Raw genomic sequence first — 17,747 nt, 5'->3', positions numbered from 1 at the left:
CAGGGCATGCAAGTGTATGCAGACACACGCTGACGAAATGACATTTTTTGCTACATACAAACGTGCACCGCACCAATTAAGACGCACGTGTTTGTATAGTCAGGGAACACTCGTGAATATTGATGAAATCACACAGCTCGCTTACAGTATAAAACAAACACAATTGCGAACAATAAAATGCGACGCTGTTTAAAGAGGCGGACCCAGGTTACGAGGAGAATTATCAGTATGGCATACACACCACGTGTCAAGCTTTTGCAACATCTAAAGAGACTAAATATGGAAAGTTGCCTTTGTAAGTTAACATGACAGTACCAAATGGAGAAACCACACGAGAGAACAATTCATCGTGGGCTAAAGAATGTGTTTTAAATATTATACACAGCTTTGCAAGATAATATCGACGAGTTTTACTCGTCTAGGTGTGGGAGGTGTAGGCCTGATAAAATGCGATGTTGCTTCAGAGCCTTTCTTTCGTAATATTGCAATTTTATTCAACTCTTTCAAACGCGGCACCGTAAATTTCTACTGGGTGCTCGAACACGGCAAGCAGGTCGCGGGGCAAAATCTTTGTAACATTCTATTACCGAAACAGCGATACTAGCAATGCTTGAGCTGCAGTTGCTGTTTTCTAAATTGTAACCTCCTCAATCTCATCACTGTGATCAGGAAACAGAGAGGAAAAGTACAGCAGTAGTACGTAGAGAAATATTCAATTTCAAACCCTTTAGCAATATCATCTAAACAAATTGCCAGTTCACTGTTGAATTCTCGATGGAAACAAACAGCTGATCAGGGACGCAAGCTTGGCTTGGCACTGGCTTGGCCGTTCATACAGAGCCAAAAGCCGCTGCAGGAAACTGAATTGCGGATCGTATTGAGACAAAATATTTTATACATTTTTGTTTTCTTTGTTTCATTTCTCTAATTGCTCTTGTGATGGTGTGGACCGCGCTTCGTGATCTAATGTACCGGCGCACTGTTTTTAAGTTTAGTATGGTGCACGATAATACATGATTGCGTGCTTTAATTTAAAAAGGTTCGCGAGTATGGCAGCAACACTGCAATGTCGGGAAGAGGCACGGGGAAGAGGATAGTAGTAGAACCAGTAGCAGCTGCATGCCCGGGTGGAGCGGCTGATGCCCAGATGGAGGAATGTCAACCCGATGCCTTTTGTGTTGGCCGTTCTGGCAGTTCCGCCGACTTTATAGAAAGAGACGACCCCGTCGCTTGTCCTCTTCTCTTTTCCTTCGGGCATCAGCGACAACATTGACGGACGACGTGTTCGACTTCACCGTGCACGTGAGTATAGGTTGGTTTTTCATTCGAGTGAATTCTTGTTCAGATTTGCAACTTGTCGACTTCATCCTGATCACCTGTCACCGGCAATAAGTCACATACGTGTGATATTTAGGTGAAATAAATGATAATGCACATTTTCTGCTCCATTTGCGTGACTTAGCTACACCAGGACATGAGGTAAAGCCTTTGTCGCCTAGCCACTAGCAGGCAAGATCGATCACTCGCATCCTTCAGTTCACGAATCAACGCGCCTGTCTTAAAATTAGTAAGCTGCTCGCAAAGAAATCTTAACGAGGCAATTTTGTTTTCTGTGAACAATGCACCGTAGATTTGTCTTGAATAACAAAAAAAAACTTGAAAAATAAATGTCGCGACCTTTTAGAAAACGCCGTGTCTAAGAGCTAGACGCGGCATTTTGTAAAAGGTTCATTAAATTCAGTATGTTTTCGTAGTTTCTGCTTGAAATTATTATTGTCTATGAATTTCATGGCCCAATCTTTTGCTTTGGCTGAAAATCTCGGCGGCAAAAACTTTGTTCAGTGTCCCTTTAAGGGCAGGTGTAGATGCCATCATTTCAGTCGCAAATCTTTTTGCTAGTCGGTCGGCTGGTTAACAATAAGGGTACTAACTAGAGTTCCAGATTTCATCAGCAACACATCGTCATGGCTTCATCAGATGCTGCATTTTATACATTCTATCCTCGTTTTTAAATAGGTGTACCGTATGGTCCACTGTTACAGGAAACAAGCGAGCTCATGGACAGTGAGCCATGTGGTGCTAACTGGCAGCGAGGCTTGTGAATGGGACGCATGCGCATAGAATCGGGGTGCGCCCAGTTTTGTCTGCCATTTCTCCGCCTGCACGCATGACAGCATTGGAAAGCGCATCCATATTTTAGCTGCGCAATTTATCTAGCTCAGTGCCTCTTGCTTCAGGGATTTCCTGTGAGCACAAAAAATGCATGATTTTAATCGTTGCTGCAGTGTTTTGCAAGTTGTCACCGTAAAGCACATCATATTTTTCGCATAATGCTCGGTGCAACTAGCAAGTTTCGACGACTCAAAATGCTGTTCAGGTCTGATGTAGCAAACATTTTAAGCTCGTCCTCGTGACCATGAAATATTGGTTTATTAAATAATGGAAGGAAGAGTTGGTATCAGTTGATTTACAGTGTGAAAATGAAAAGTGCGAAGGACCGTGCCTCGCAAGTAAGCCCCGAGAGCATGAGCAGAGAAGTAGCAGATGAGGATGCTCATGCGCTGCATTTCCAAATCTCACCAGCACTAATGCTTGACGGACTGCTGGCCACGCACTAGCGTGTTCTTTCTGAAACAGGACTTTGGCCCTGTAAGCAAGTTCTTGAAGGGCATAAGTAAAACGTAGAATGGGCCCCCTAAATGCACCCATCCTTGAACCATTGGGCTTATGAATTAGTGCCCTTTTCAAAATACAACTATTCTGAGCTATGAATTGTGACAGAACAGTGCACGAAGTTTATAAATGGGAAAAAAGTCTTTAAATGTCCCCTTTATACATAGTGTTCTTGTGATGTCACTTCTGCCGTTGTCGCCCTCTCCCGCCATGCCCGGGTAACTCCCTGGGTACGTACGGCAGTTCACGTGCTGCAGTGCGGTTTGTTGGGGGCTCGTCATCTGTTGCTGTGAACGATGTGGAAGCATTGTGGTTTTTTGTTGTCTTATTGGATTAGGAAGGCCTCGCTCGTTCACTCGATACAAGACCAGATAATCAAGATGTGCGACACATATACCAGTCACGGCGTACACCGGCTGCCCGCCACAACCTATGAGGGCCTATTATCTTGCTTTCACTACAAATTGCCTGGCCCAAAAACAAGTGAACAAGTGAAAGCTCAAAATTTCTCGAGCCGCAATTTTAAGAGTGGATGTGCGAAGCGCAGCTGCTCCCATCGAAAACTAGTCGTGCAGAGCTAGGCAAGTTTACAAGAGATATAATATTATGAATATATTGTCACGGCCTATGCCACCAAAGTAGCAATGCCCCCCCCCCCCAAGTGTTTTAAACAGTGCTGATGTTGAGCCTGAGCCTCTTTGATTGCAATTTGTGGAAATAGTCGAGGAAAATATTATACAAGGCAGATAGCGGCTTTGCGTGGTGTGTGCCACGGTAATGCCAGTCATCACTTTATTTTTCGCGTATGCTTTAACACACTTTTCACTTTGTATTTTGCTTTTGTTGTACGCTAATGTACAGTGGAGTCACTGAACATGATAGAGACCGTGTATGGAATTAATTGACTAATTAAAACAAATCCTGACGCCCAACTTGAACCGATCGGCTATACTTCAAGGTGAACTAATATTGTTTCCCATTCTTTATAGTTTGTTTCAATGAAATACCAAATCTCCTCGATCGCCATCACGATTTTAACCGCCTTCCTCGCCATCATGACTTTAACTGCGGACAAGTTTGTATGTACAGTATCTTGGTAAGCTATATCTGTTTGCAGGTAAATACTTGGCTATGGCACTTACCCGTAATGAAGTTGCACCTGAAGATGCAAATATTGCAAAGTTTCTTCAAGTAGCTTTTGTTAATCTGCACCAGCCAAATACGCTGGTACTTTTAGGAAAATCGGGATGTGCGTTCTCAGTTTCAGGTTATAACTTTCAGCGAAGAAACACCCTAAGCTCTGCTCCCTCTGCGTGGACTACTAAATCAACTTGCCTCACTAGCAGCTCATAATTTCTCAAACTTGCATCGTGAGGCAAAACTAAACGGGTGCAAGCACGAGGAGACAACATGGCAGTTGTAGGCGATAGATTCGGTTGGTGCCCGGGCATGTTGGTGGCGCATTTCGGAAGTGACGAAAAGGCGCTGCGAGACGCACGTGCACACTTTGTATAGTTGCTGTATTGGACAGCAAACTTTTTTTCTTATCTGAGCAGTTTTACCAAAGGAAGCTTCATCATATGGCGTGATAAATGAAGCGAATCCACAGGTTGAACCACATCATAGCCTCGCTGTGCTTTTGTACTTTTTTTAGCTCGCAAAATTTATTTGTACATATAAGTGACAACTTGCCAGTAATAAGGCAGCACTTGTTTCTTTACCATATGATCATCTCCGGTGTGCTGCTGCCTCAATATTTCAAATTCTAAGCATTTACACCATTGTATGCTAACTTTTCCTTCAAAGTGAGACAAGCCACATGTGTATCGTAGATCAACAAGCATGCCAGTTTTACGTACTTGCAAGGTAAACATCAGAAATGCACAGTTGATCAAAAATACTAGTTTAATGGTGCATCTACATAGCAAAGCACCTGTGGCACCTCGGGAACAAGATAATGCCACGTATGTTACAAGAGATAATTAAAAAAGACAGGGGACGTTCCGTGAACAAATAGAAACAAAAATAAAATTGCACGTGGCAGCGAGCGAAGGCGGCAAGGGGGGGGGGGAGCCCGTGGGACTTCAGCGGATGAACGTAAGGTGTGTGTTTAATATGTGGAAGAAAAAAAAATTCAAAATTTTGGCGACTGAAATGAGGGTGACTTAGTGAGTGCACTCATGACGAGAGTAAACACGGTTATTATTTTTTTTTCAAATCTCTTTTGAAAGCCACAAAAAATCTGTATGTGGTGCAGCCTAACAGAAGGTCCGTGAAGGCAAATTATGAATTCGTCATTGTACAAAGGCCGTTTTTTTTTTCATGCGCACCATTCCCGCCGCGGTGGTCTAGTGGCTAAGGTACTCGGCTGCTGACCCGCAGGGCGCGAGTTCGAATCCCGGCTGCGGCGGCTGCATTTTCGATGGAGGCGGGAATGTTGTGGGCCCGTGAGCTCAGATTTAGGTGCACGTTAAAGAACCCCAGGTGGTCTAAATTTCCGGAGCCCTCCACTACGGCGTCTATCATAATCATATAGTGGTTTTGGGACGTTAAACCCCACATATCAATCAATCAATCATGCGCACCATAAATAGTGCTCAAAATTTAATTGCATATGTTGTTTTCATCCTCGCTGTATTTCGTGCTGTTTATGATGTAAAAAAAAAAGTAGCACGCTGAAGTGGTGCTGTTTTTGGGCAACAGTTGAAAATGGCGGGGTGCATGAATGCGGAATACTGCCGCTTACACTCAAATCACTCTTGTGGTCACCTCCCACTGTTTGCAGCATGTGTTGTGTATACACAGCTGCATATTTCCTAGCTAGAAAAATTTGATTTTAGGTGTTTCACGCCATTTTCCATGTAACTATTCCACAATTGCACACACTGATCAGCAGGCTTTCAATTGCGCTGAAGGACACAGGTGCCATAAAATTCATAGTCGATTCTTTCAAGAAACCGTATGTAAAGGCTGAAGCTTCATGTGTACATACACACACACATACCATATTGTTTTTTGTACTTTATGAAAGCTGCGAAGGTCTCATGTGCCTCCAATTGTAACCTGTCTTATTTATTCTCCATCACCGCAAAAGTTTTGTGAGTTTCAAATAAAAGTACTTTGCGCATGGCCACTTTTGGGTAATTTTTTTGTGTAGGTGTTATTTGAGCAGCCTACAGTGTTTACTTTATAAGCCTGTATGTATATGTTGCATTATAAGGATGCAGAATGTGTGTAGCTGTACAATATAGATGAAGTGTAAAAATTAAGTGTGTCTATTGTAGTGTTCTTGCAACCAATCTTACCCCCGTATTCTAGAACGTCCCTCCACTCAACGCTTCACCTTCACTTGAGATGGCTGATGGGAGCGCCGTCTCTAAGCAGAGAAAATTGCTGCATGTCAGCAATAATCTGCTGTGATTCTCGAGTAGCGCAGCGTCGCTTTCAAACGAGCAGCGGCACAGTGCTCAACTCTGTCAAGTGAAGGGTGAAAGTCGAGTCGGGGAGCGTTTATGAATATGGGGGTTAGTTTTGTTGTCTTGTTAACCTGCCATTAACACTGGATTGATGCTACTTTGCTCTAGCTGTACAGTGCTCTCCAAGGCTCAAGGAGGCACCGCACGGGGAAGGCTCGGAGCAAATCATGCGTGAGTTTCCTTTCATTGTTACACTATGCATGTATTAAGTGATAGACTTTAATGTATGCTATTTGTATTGTGCAAGTTTTTGGGGACATACAACTTCCAACACTTATATGTTCTGGCGAAAATCACGCAAGAATGAGAGAAGCTTGTGCAAAAATTATGCAAGAGTGTAAGAAGCTTTTGCAGAAGTCTGTGAAATGAAGTTTTGAAGTTTTGTGGCAATGTGTCATTGTACAGTGGTCAACAGTCTTGCTCAGCATGCTTGACTGCAGGGCTCCCGGCTGCACAGGCGCATCTACGGAGTGCCTGATGCATGATGGGCCAAATGTCAGCCTGCACACTGGTGCCTCTTATCCCCGTTTGTCTGTTACATCAGTGTCTCTTGTAAAGGGGATCAACTGTGCTACCTTTTTTTTTCGAATGTAATGAGTTCTTTTTCCAGATTATTGTTGTTTTAAGGTAGAGCCTCACATTTCTATCAAATACTGAAGATTCTATTTTTCCTTCTAGATGCTATAAAGTCACTCCTTGTGTTACAATAGAGTGAACACTGTTATGAGAAAAGCTACTTTATGGAGTTAACTCACTCCATATTGACTTAACACACAGAATTGGTGAAAACTACACTCCATTCCAGCTGCATTAGGAATAATATTCATTTGCATACTTCTGTTTCTTTTGTTTGTTTGTTGGCTGGAGGTTTGGAGTATAGGGTGGCCAGAGGGCACTGTGTAGTCTTTCTTCATCTTCCCAATTTTGTGAACATCAATTGATAGCCGTATGGGAAGCAGCCAGCATGCTGAAACAGCGGTGCAAGCATGCAAGATGTTCACCATTGCATGCAGTCAGTTGCTGTGAGCAACCTACTGCATAGAATTAACTGCGAGTGGTGAACTAACGCTGCACTATGTGTGCCTCCTGGAAAGCTGCAATGGTAAAGTGCCACAATCGTATAGTAACATGGATAATATCGCAATTTGTTTGTTGAATAATTTTGCAACAGAATCAATGGAGTTTTGGATAAATTTGTGTATCTGCCTGGTTCATCAAAGCTACAGAGTCAAATGCGGTATATACTCGCGTATTATGTGTACTTTTTTTGTCAATCCGGTCATGTGCGAAGCTAGTAGGAATCGCTGGCCTAAAAGCTCAACTGGGAATATATGTTGCAGGCGCTGTCACAGCTGTCTCAAAGCGGATTGTCATTTGTTTGCTAAGCCTGTTCAAATGCCCCCATTTTCTTGAAGTTCTTCCGAACAGTGCTCACAAAAACCAGTTCCTACGACAGGGTTATACCAAAGAACATAAGTACTCTCCAATAATTGTCGGGAACCCAACGTAAAGTAAGATGCAGACAAGGAAGCGCGATGCCAACACAGTGCTGTGTGTGTCGCCCTTCATGTGTGTGTGTGTCCATTCCTTGTCCCAGTCTTCTATTGCGTTGTTCCCTCCGATATCTAACCAACACACCCAAGCTTCTATGCTAAGTCTTATGCAACGCACTTTTCTGCTGGCTCCCATACTGAATATTGCATGTCGAAGAACTCCACGCTGAGGTGCTTAACGGTAGCACGGTTTCAGTTTTCTTCGGTAAGCTTTATAACAGCAATCTGCCTCGTATATAATTATTGTAGCCTATCACAAGGAACGGTAAAAACGCAATGGCCAGATGGCGAAACCGAAAAAAAAATGAGTGCGAAAACCTGCCTCATCTAGTTGATGTGACAGGTCCTTGCACGCGTTCAACATCTGTGCTGTGTCTCGGGAATACATTCTTGCCGTGGAAGAGGTGGGAAGATAGGAGGCAAACCTTTAGGCATTTCGGACTACACATAAACAGGTTTCAGTTTTCAAGTTCGATATTCTAGGGAAAGCATAAAAGTTCATGGAAGAAGGGACCTTGCACTCAGTCCATTTTGTGTAAGACTGCACTCGCCTGCTCGACAAGAGATGTGCCTGACCAGAGCATCATGAAGTCAAATGTGTCTGTGTGTGTGCTGGCAAGGTGGTTCGGGCTGGTTGGGGAGGGCAAAGTATGCGAGCAAAAAGTTTCTTGTAGTAAAGCAGGCTGGCTAATTATACTGGTGAGCAAATTATGTGAGGATGCAAATTGTGCGAGTAAATATGGTATGTACTCTTGTATGTTTCAGCTCTATTGCTACGGATCCTGCGGATTCAACTTGGCATCCGGCAGCAACAAAGACAGGTTCTGCAGGAGGTGCGACAGCTGAAGCACAAGGTACGGCTTTTGTCCGTGCCTCAGCACGCCCAGCCAGCACAGCGCCCCTCTGACCTTCCCCGGCTGCCTGCTGGTACAATTGGAGAAGTGGAGGCAGCAGAGGCAGCTACGCAGAGTAAAGCTGTGGCTGCGGCTTTGGTGTATATTTCTTGATTTTTAATATGCCTATGTAACATGCAGAAATTTAGTACTGCTTTAAGATACTGTGTTTCGGGAAACAAACTAGTCAGGTTATCTCATGAGCCACTGTACTACAGTCGAATATGAATAATTCGTACTCAAAGAGGCCAGAAAATTTGTTCAAATTAAAAGTAGTTCAAAATAATGAAAGTTACCGTAATTACTTGAATCTAACACGCACCTTTTTTCCGGTTAAGAGAGTTCATAAATCGCATGTGCGTTAGAATCGAGTACGAAAAAAAAATGAATATGGTCATTCTATATCCATCGCCACTTACAAAATGGCCGCCCCCTACGTGCGTCGGCATGGCGCGTCGGTCATTTCTGCCTATGTGTTTCCCATGCGCGGCACTTCATACGTGTGCTGAGGAGTTCGTCATCTTGTAGTACATTAGCATCGACGGCATGGTAGGGCCGACTCCAAAAACTCGATGAGTGCACCACAGTGCTGCTTCTAAAAGAAAAGTCGTCGCGTGTGCCGGAACGGACAGAAATCGGGCCGCATCGCGGTCATTTGGAGTTCCCGAAACGTGCGTGCGGGACTGGCGCAAACAAAAGCAGAATATTGTCGACAGCAAAGATTCACGCAAAGGCTTCAGTGGACCACAGCAGGGTCGGTTTCCACAAATTGAACAGCTGCTCGGCGAGTATGTGAATAAGCAGTGAGCGGCACAGCGGCCCGTGACGACAGAACTGCTCCAAGTGCAGGCTACGCAGTTAGCCTTAGAAAAAGGGCTAATGCAGAGCCATTTTAAAGCGAGCAGGTGCTGGCTAACGAACTTTATGAAGAGAAAAGGCTTTTCCCTCCGAAGGCGAACGGGCATATGCCGGAAGTTGCCGGAGGAGTACGAAGAAAAGCTTCAGAGTCTTCAGAGGTTCCTCCTAAACTTGCGGCACAACAACGGCTACCTGCTTGGGCAAATCGGGAATGCCGATCACACGCCTCTTTACTTCGACATGCCTGGTACCACAACCGTCTAGGAGAAGGGGGCGAAGCAAGTTTGTGTACTGACATCGGGCCACGGTAAAACTAGAGTGACAGCAATGCTCTGTTGCACGTCAGATAGGCATAAGCTTCCCCTGTTTCATATTTAAACAGAAGACGCTCTCAAAAAGAGTCGTTTTCGCGAGTGGTGTGATCAAGCGGGCCAACGAGAAAAAAGGGTGCGCGTTGCAACCGATGTCTTAGTTGTTTTTTTGTTTTTTTTCGTGGAAACCGGGCGCGCGTTACAATCGAGGGCGCGATAGAATAGAGTAAATACGGTAAACGAGCGGAGGGCTCACCATGCAGTGGTGCATGTGCATGGAGAAGTTTTATTCACAAATTACAGGACATCCGTCATTAATTAAAGTAGTCAATACATGTCTGTACACGTTGGCCTTGCAACGAGTCAACAAGTTTTGCGTGCAGTTTGCAAAGCATTTGTACTTCAGCTTCAGTATTCTCCTGGCAAAAGAAGTTGCGCGCGGCAATGTCCAGTGCTGACACTCTTCGAAGACAACTGTGTTTCCACTGTTACTATCTGCGCTGCAGCCGGAGCGTGGCCAGCGCATGATGAGAATGGAGGAGCGTCTCCACCTGGAGAAAAGCAGATCGGCATTCGAGAAAGAAACACTCCGCGGCAGCTTTTTTTTTTCTCTCTTCATGCGCGGTGTTGAAAGGAGAAGAGTCTCTTCTCTACATAGCCGCAACGAAAAACAGGGAAGCGTGACACCGGCGCGTTGCAGATCGGCATGAGAGAGCCAACTCTCTGCGACAGCTTTTTTTCCCCTCTTTCTCTTCATGCGCAGTGTTAAGAGGAGAAGGGTCTCTACGTGGCAGGGACGGAAAAAGCCGAAGCGGGGCACAGGAATGTCGCAGATTGGCATTTGGCAAACATTCCACCGCAGTCTTTTCTTTTCTTTTCTTCATTTTCTTCTTCAAGCACAGCGATGAGGTGTCTGAAGTGCCACCGCAGGATTGGGCGGGGTGCTGAGAGCGTTTTCGGAGCGCGGTATAGCTTTGATAGGACCACAGCGTCAGTTCGAATTAAGTGTGTTGGAATTAATGAGATTCGACTGTATTTACTATAGTCTGTGAAGTCCGAGTGAACTGTCCTAAGCTAGCAGACGATGTAGGCGGCATCGTGTGTTTGATGGGCAGTGACTAGCAATAGCCTGCTTAAAACAGACATTCAGTAATTTTGTTCATTTATCACCCTATTTCGTGTCCGCTGCGGCTCTCTCTACTTTGAGCTACAGTTCACCCTGCCTTGTGTTAGCCGATTTCTTACTTTTTTAAAAATCTAACATGCACCCAATTTCGCAGTGTGAAGAAAAAATGCACCTTTGTTTATTGTAATGAGATTTTCATAGCGACATGCCTCTTTGTTGGCTATCACAGAAAAATATAAACAGCAAATGGTGCGACCATCTAGTGCGACCTTTATTTTTCTATCAGTTTCATCTATGACCAAGATTTGGTCGCTCTAAGGTTGCCTCGTAGTACACCTTGATCATGTTCATTTATCTTGTTGTTCTCTGCTTACAATGCATTGATTAAAAAACATGTCCCAGCTTCTTTTTGAATTCCACATATTTTATCGTTTTTCACCTGTAGAAGCTACTCCTGGTCAACATTCAGGCAAAGACATTGTAACCTCGAAGAAACGTGTATTGGAATTTGAGCACTGTACAAAGTAATTATACTATTTCATAGCTAGAATCAATATTTATTAAGGGTTATAACAGTGTTGTATTTGATTTCATAACAGCGAAACTGCATTCAGAGAAGGACTCTGAAAGGTTCTCACACTGAGTGTGAGAGGGCTGATGTGGAAACCATTTTAGGTCAAGTGAGTTGAAGTTAGCGTAAAAAAACAATGAAATGTTGTGATGCCCAAAAATTCAAGTTGTTGTTTTCAGTGTCCTCTTCTTGCAGATTTTTATCATGAAAACATTTCGATGTGCTGTTGCGTTCACCCCATCTATGCTTCTTGCATTTTTTTACAGTGCAAGCACCTCCTGCAGATTGGGGGACGTGGCCTCCGAGAAATTGGTGTGAATGCCATGAAGGCTGTATTGGTACATGACGTGCAAGTGCTGTACAGCCTTCATGGCATAAAAGGGAAAAGGGCCTTTGTGAACCTGAGGCTCTGTAGATTAGTGACAGGTTAGACTTGTTCATTGTTTTATGTGTGTGTACCCTTGTGTATTCTCTGTACTGCAGTGCTTCATGTGTACTATGGTATTTCTGTTCTTGTATGCAGATGTCATCTGCCAAAAAGCAGGGTGCGACCAGGTGGAGGCCCTCAACTTTATTAAGAGGTGGCTGCCAGGGTCTGGTGATCGCTGTGGGGGCAGGAAGCCGCGCTTCAGAGAAGCATTTGTTGTGGAGCAGCCCGATGATCCCCACTCTCAGAGTGCAGATTATCGGCTGCTCGCGGCAGCTGGCTTCCTGCCCAGCCACAGCAGCCAGGGCCTTGACAGCACCACTGTCACTGTGCCCCCAACGCAACCTGACCTGCAGTAGAGCGGGCCTTTTTTAGTTGTGTATATATATTTTTCAATGTATACATTTTTTGTTGTACCAAATAAATAAAAAAAAACAAAGAATAAATAGTCTGCAGACTGTCGGTGGTGCACTGTTCGGCTAGCTTATGCTGATTCGGAAGCACCATCACCATGTTTTAGTTACAAAAAAATGCTCTAAACTATGAATATTCTCGATTACCATGTGGGGGACATATGTGGGGATTGCAAGTGGGGGACATACGCTTTCAACATTTACTTCCTAACGACTTTTTTCGATCTGCTGTATCAAATACCAGTACCAAATAAAGCACTCGCTATTGCAAAAGATAAATTGGTAAAAAAATAAACTACACTTCTAGTGTTAGCAAAGGGAATGAGGTATAAAAGATAAAATAGATCGAGTAACTGCTTTCAGTTCTCAGCATTCAATTTTCTGTTGACCCAAGTATACAGGGCTGCAAAGCTACAAGAGCGGGTCATCGAGGCATATTGTTTAAATCTTCCGGTAAGAAAAATTCCCTACTAATAATGGTTACATAATGGCAAGCCAATCAGTAGCCAATATTCGTCATGCAGGAAACATCGGTGTAATAACGGCATTTGATTGGCTGCAATGTGGCCCTGGATTGGTCCAATGTCGGTCGTACATCCGTAGCCAATATTCGTCGTGCAGCAAACATCGGCGTAAAAATGGCATGTGATTGGCTGAAATATGGCCCAATGTTGGCCGAACATTGGCAGCTTTGTCGGCAATACGATGGGCCTTCGTCGGCCCAATGTTGGTTGCATACTGGCTAAAACATCGGCAAAACGTCGGCCCATCATTGGCTTGAACGTCGGCCCGACATTGGAAGAAGTTGCACTTCCAACGTCGGCCCGACGTCGGTGCCGATGTTAGCCGATGTTGGTCCAAGATTGGTCCAACGGCGGCGTGCTGCCTGGGGTGTTTCTGCTTGTAAAAGTAGGGTGGTGCGCAAAGCGTCTGGACCTGGTATTTGTACCGGTGTCTTCTTTCGTTCTGAGCTATTCAACCAGTGCAGTGCCATGGGCTCCTAAATACGAGGCTGTGCAAGCTTGCGCGCTAGCATATTTTCATAGCCCTATATTCTAAATATACGTAGCCGATGCTATATCGAACGACGTTTCCATGCTTCAGCAGTTTCTTTATCGATATCATTATTTCATCATAATAGAAGTCCAGTGGCACAGGGATGTACGAGTCCTTCTCCAAACACTTTATTGCCTTATCAGCACCAAATTTGAATGTTCTGTCACCAGCTTGTGTCTCAGTTCGTAAACACAGAACTGTGGAACAGGAACATACGCATGGCATTTTAATGTTATGATGTTACTGGCACATTGAGGCATGATGAAATGACGGCTGCGTAAATGGATGTCCGGAAGAAACCAGAAAGATGGTACCTTCAAATGTAAATGTCTCCAGCGAATATAAGTGTCGGAAAACAAGTGTGGCGATTTGACTGTGTGGTGACTATAGTATGTGCAAACAGCTCCACATACAAAATGAAAAAATTCACCACTTTTTATCTGGAGCTGATAACAATACGGGGAATAACCAAGGTATATGTAAATGATAGCGTAACTCACATAGAAGCCTTGGTATCAAGTAGCTCATGGCTCTTTGCCCCAGTCAGCATCTGCGTATTGCGAGACAACCAACAGCAAGCGAAAATATAAAATATGATGTCATAACCGGAAATGCGATTGACGTCGGGCACTTGCAGGACACGGCACAGAATAGAATTTTTTCTTAATTGCAGGCATTTTTTATGTTTTTGATAACCACGCAATTTTATGGCGCGCTAATTGTTCGTCACATGCGCAGGCGAGACAAAAAGAAGGTTGACAAAAAGATTATGGAACCTTTTGAGATATTTAGTTTAAAATTCGTAGCGATGTCTATCAAAAACAAGAGATTGTTTGAGTGCTTGCTCAGCAGACATTTTTGCTTATTGGTAGTATTATCTCTAAACTAACTTTTATTCAGATTGGCTTTAATTTCATTTTAGTTTCATTTAGGTATCCTGCCGCCCGGTTCTTGGCCCATCCCCTCTGTGGGTGAGCGCCATTCATCTGAGGTCATCAGCATCAGCATCAAGCGAGCTTGTGTTATACGTAGAAAAAGGCAGCGCTGCAATTTTGGGGACAAAAAAAAATACTGAACGACAAGAACAAAGCCCTTTTTTGGCGTGGTGCAGTCTTTTTCTGTCCTCAACCTTGCAGTGCTGCCTGTACACAGAATGTTCTAGCTAGTCCCCACACAAGCTTTTCTGAGAGTTTTTGTTTTCTCAAGTGCGTGTGTGTTATGCGTGCGCGCATGCAGTCTGTATTTCATCTGGTAGCCTGCTTTATTTTCGTGAGAAAGAGAGAGATTGACTTTCTTTTAACATACTTTGAGCAGGCTGAGAAAGGGCCATTCCAACTCTTAATTCAACCGGGAAGCTCCGCCCAGGATGGCGCTGGCAGCCGAAGGCTTGTAGCGATGTCCCGGGCCATCTGGACCGCCTGTAGTTGCTGCTTGTTGCTCTTGAAGGCTTCCTGCCAAGCCCCTTGGGTATTCAGTTGTGCTGCGCTGTGGGTGGGAACACATGCACAGCCAGAGCATGTGTTCGAAATTGCAATAGGGGTGGTTGCAAAGGGAACATGTGGGTGGTGTGTCGGCGTCGACTTGGTGTAAGGTGGATGGTGTTATGTGTGTATGTGTTTGCAATCTCCTTAGAGTTAGAGAGTGTACTTTGTCAAGTTTTGGGTGCGGTGCTGGGAAGGCACGTCTTTGTCACTGGTAATATGAAGTGATCTCGTGGTATGTAAGTGCTTTGTCCTAGCTGCAGAGATTCTCCTACCGCTCACTCGTCGAGAGGTCGTTGTCGGCAGCCCGGCGTGTGAGCTCACGCGCCAGGCGGTTGACTTCTTCGTTGGGGTTGCAGTGGTCGAATCCTAGTAACCGTCTCATGTGGGCTGGGAACCAGGATACGTAGATTTGAGCTTTCTCTTCTTTAAGAAGAGTTTCTTTGACTCGTACTCTCTTATTGCGTTGGCGGTGGACTTTTCCAGTGACTCTAGCTATTAGGCAGGCCGCAAACGTTTGTGCAGCCGTCTTAGAGTTTGTGTATAGTGTGGAGTAGGCTTGGCAGCTCTGCAAGGCTAGCGCGACCACCATTTCCTCTGCTTCGTGGGCATGGCTTGTTTGGACGGTTGCCGCGTTCATGAGATTTCAGTCTATATCAACGACCGCTATGGCAAATGATTGCTTAATTTGTGGGGTTTAACGTCCCAAAACCACCATATGAATATGAGAGACGCCGTAGTGGAGGGCTCCGAAAATTTTGACCACCTGGGGTTCTTTAACGTGCGCCCAAATCTGAGCACACGGGCCTACAACATTTCCGCCTCCATCGGAAATGCAGCCGCCGCAGCCGGGAATCGAACCCGCGACCTGCGGGTCAGCAGCTGAGTACTTTAGCCACTAGACCACCGCGGCGGGGCCCGCTATGGCAAACGCCTGCCTGCCGTAGTAGCGGGCGGCATCTACAAATAACCCGTGAGGTGCGTTTCGAAAGATCTCTTGTAATCAGTGAATTTCTTCAGGAAGCTTTTCAACTGGTCAGATGTCGTGGTCACATATTTTTTTTTACAAGACACCTTACCGGGCGATTCCTCTCAAGGTCGAACAAAGCATGGCTGCTAGACCTTCTATTTTCTGTCAAAATTGTATATACTGTTGCCTTATGAGTGCAGAGAAGCGATCTGCCATCAGTCTTGCTGGAAAACATTTTTCAAAGCACAGTAAGTCACTAATGACGAACAGCTCGAGTGTCTCGCCTACGTGCACTGCTGTTATTTTTTCGACTTTGACGATAACTTACACAAAATTCTTTAAGCCTACGTACCTCCAGATTGTTTAGCTAAATATATGCGTACGTGCTCTTACGTTCCATTATATTTCGATTTTCCACATAGGGTAGATGTTTTATTAAAAACTCTTAAACTTGACCTAAAAAACGTGTGTTTTCTGCCTAGTCTGCAGGCCTTTATATTTAAAAGGCATTTGACAAAGTGTTGAAATTTTCACAATATTTTCTCAGTAGAAAGATGAGAAAACAGCCGAAGCTTATAATATCAAGACCTTTCAATAAAAATATAATTATGCTAACTTCAAGAAAAGGGCATGCAAAGGAAACTTCAGAGGACGAACAAAATTTTTGATATTTTTATACTTTCACCACTTATTCTCCTTCACATCAGCTTTCGTAATCAATCAAATATGTTGCGTAATATGTCTCTACTTGCAGTTACGGCCTGTATAAAAATGCCATTTCGCAAGAATAGATAATTGCAAATCGCATTTCCTGCCCGCTAAATAAGTAATGTGGTTCCATACATCTCATTCTTAAAAGGCAAGCAGCACTGAAAAAGCTGTCGACTACCCTGAAGACGGCAATTTCGAAATGACTTGGTAACGAGAGGGTATAAGAGTGTGGGATTAACGAGCAAGCGAGCGCGCACTGTTCATGTTCCGGTGGGAAGAGGGCCCCGTCAATAACGTGTTTGCGCAAGACTGAGCGCGACATGTTGGTCTGAAGAATGTATGAAGTTTGTGATCGCGCACGGGTTTTTAATTTGGCATGATATTTTATTGAGTAATTAGGTCTTGCCGGAACAAATTAGCAGTAATAAATACGGTAGTAAATGATTAGAAACCAGTGTTCTACGTGTGAGGTTAGTTGAGGCACTTCGCCACCAAGCTCTGTAGTATAGGTCAGACTCTCTGCAAAATTTCGTGTTATTGAAGTGATCTCTGTATGCTTCGAATGATAGTCGGCACAACAATTTTGCTAGGAGCTTTACTTTGCCGCCAGAAACGCACAGCAGCATAGCAAAGCGCGAGCACTATCGCAGTCAACGGAAATGTGAGCAGCAGACTGTGTGCACAGTCAGTACAAGCCGTCTGCTTCCGCCACCTGAGAATGGCGAGCGCACAGGATTGTCTATATTTTGGCATTTATTTCCTTTCGATTAGGCTCCTAGAGCACCACCTTTATGGTCTTCTCTCAATTGATGCAGCGTAGTTTCTCGCGCTAAAGCGGCTTTCACCTGCGCGCCGGAAGCGTTCGAGCGCTCGCAGCTTCCTGACAAGAGTTTTCAGGTGATTCCCACCGAGAGAACGCACTCGATGCTTCAAGTGTTTGTGCGTGAGCCGAATGCGGTAGCGGAACTTGAGCTACATACAGCAAGTCTGTGACCTTGGCCTATTGCAACTGTTTAAGAGCCAAGCACGTGCGTCAGAATCCTGCCGTGCCCAAGTTAGATCAGTAACTTCCCGAAGCTTTTGTTTAAGTATACATTGATTGATTTATTGATTGATTGATTGCTATGTGCAGGTTAACGTCCCAAAACCACCATATGATTCTCTGAGATGCAGTAGTGGAGGGCTCCAATATTTAGGTATGCATGTACGTATTCTAGATAGGCTTTTA

The 17,747-nt window shown here is 44.5% G+C and overlaps 1 protein-coding gene across 2 annotated transcripts; it reads left to right on the top strand.

The window, feature by feature from the left end:
- Window positions 1-978: 978 nt before the first annotated feature.
- LOC142776381 (uncharacterized) lies at window positions 979-12,334 on the top strand. Of its 2 annotated transcripts, none has more exons than XM_075879970.1 (5): window positions 979-1,302; window positions 6,266-6,320; window positions 8,468-8,556; window positions 11,728-11,887; window positions 11,985-12,334. In XM_075879970.1, the coding sequence occupies exons 1-5, from the start codon at window positions 1,156-1,158 to the stop codon at window positions 12,245-12,247; spliced, it is 714 nt and encodes a 237-aa protein (XP_075736085.1). In that variant the 5' UTR covers window positions 979-1,155; the 3' UTR covers window positions 12,248-12,334. The 2 variants fall into 2 exon arrangements, with proteins under 2 accessions (XP_075736085.1, XP_075736086.1); XM_075879971.1 differs by having other exon boundaries at window positions 1,169-1,302; window positions 6,258-6,320.
- Window positions 12,335-17,747: the final 5,413 nt, after the last annotated feature.

This window comes from Rhipicephalus microplus, chromosome X (genome assembly GCF_043290135.1).
Source record: "Rhipicephalus microplus isolate Deutch F79 chromosome X, USDA_Rmic, whole genome shotgun sequence".
In the NCBI taxonomy this organism is placed as follows: Eukaryota; Metazoa; Arthropoda; class Arachnida; order Ixodida; family Ixodidae; genus Rhipicephalus; species Rhipicephalus microplus.
This window is presented reverse-complemented; position numbering and strand designations above follow the sequence as displayed.

What these genes read in the sequence shown, in the direction of transcription:
- LOC142776381 (XM_075879970.1), top strand. Translation starts at nt 1,156, where the DNA reads ATGTCAACCCGATGCCTTTTGTGTTGGCCGTTCTGGCAGTTCCGCCGA. An exon ending in AGGCTCGGAGCAAATCATGC is followed by an intron (nt 6,321 to 8,467) that starts GTGAGTTTCCTT and finishes TGTATGTTTCAG; the next exon opens with CTCTATTGCTACGGATCCTG. An exon ending in TGCGACAGCTGAAGCACAAG is followed by an intron (nt 8,557 to 11,727) that starts GTACGGCTTTTG and finishes ATTTTTTTACAG; the next exon opens with TGCAAGCACCTCCTGCAGAT.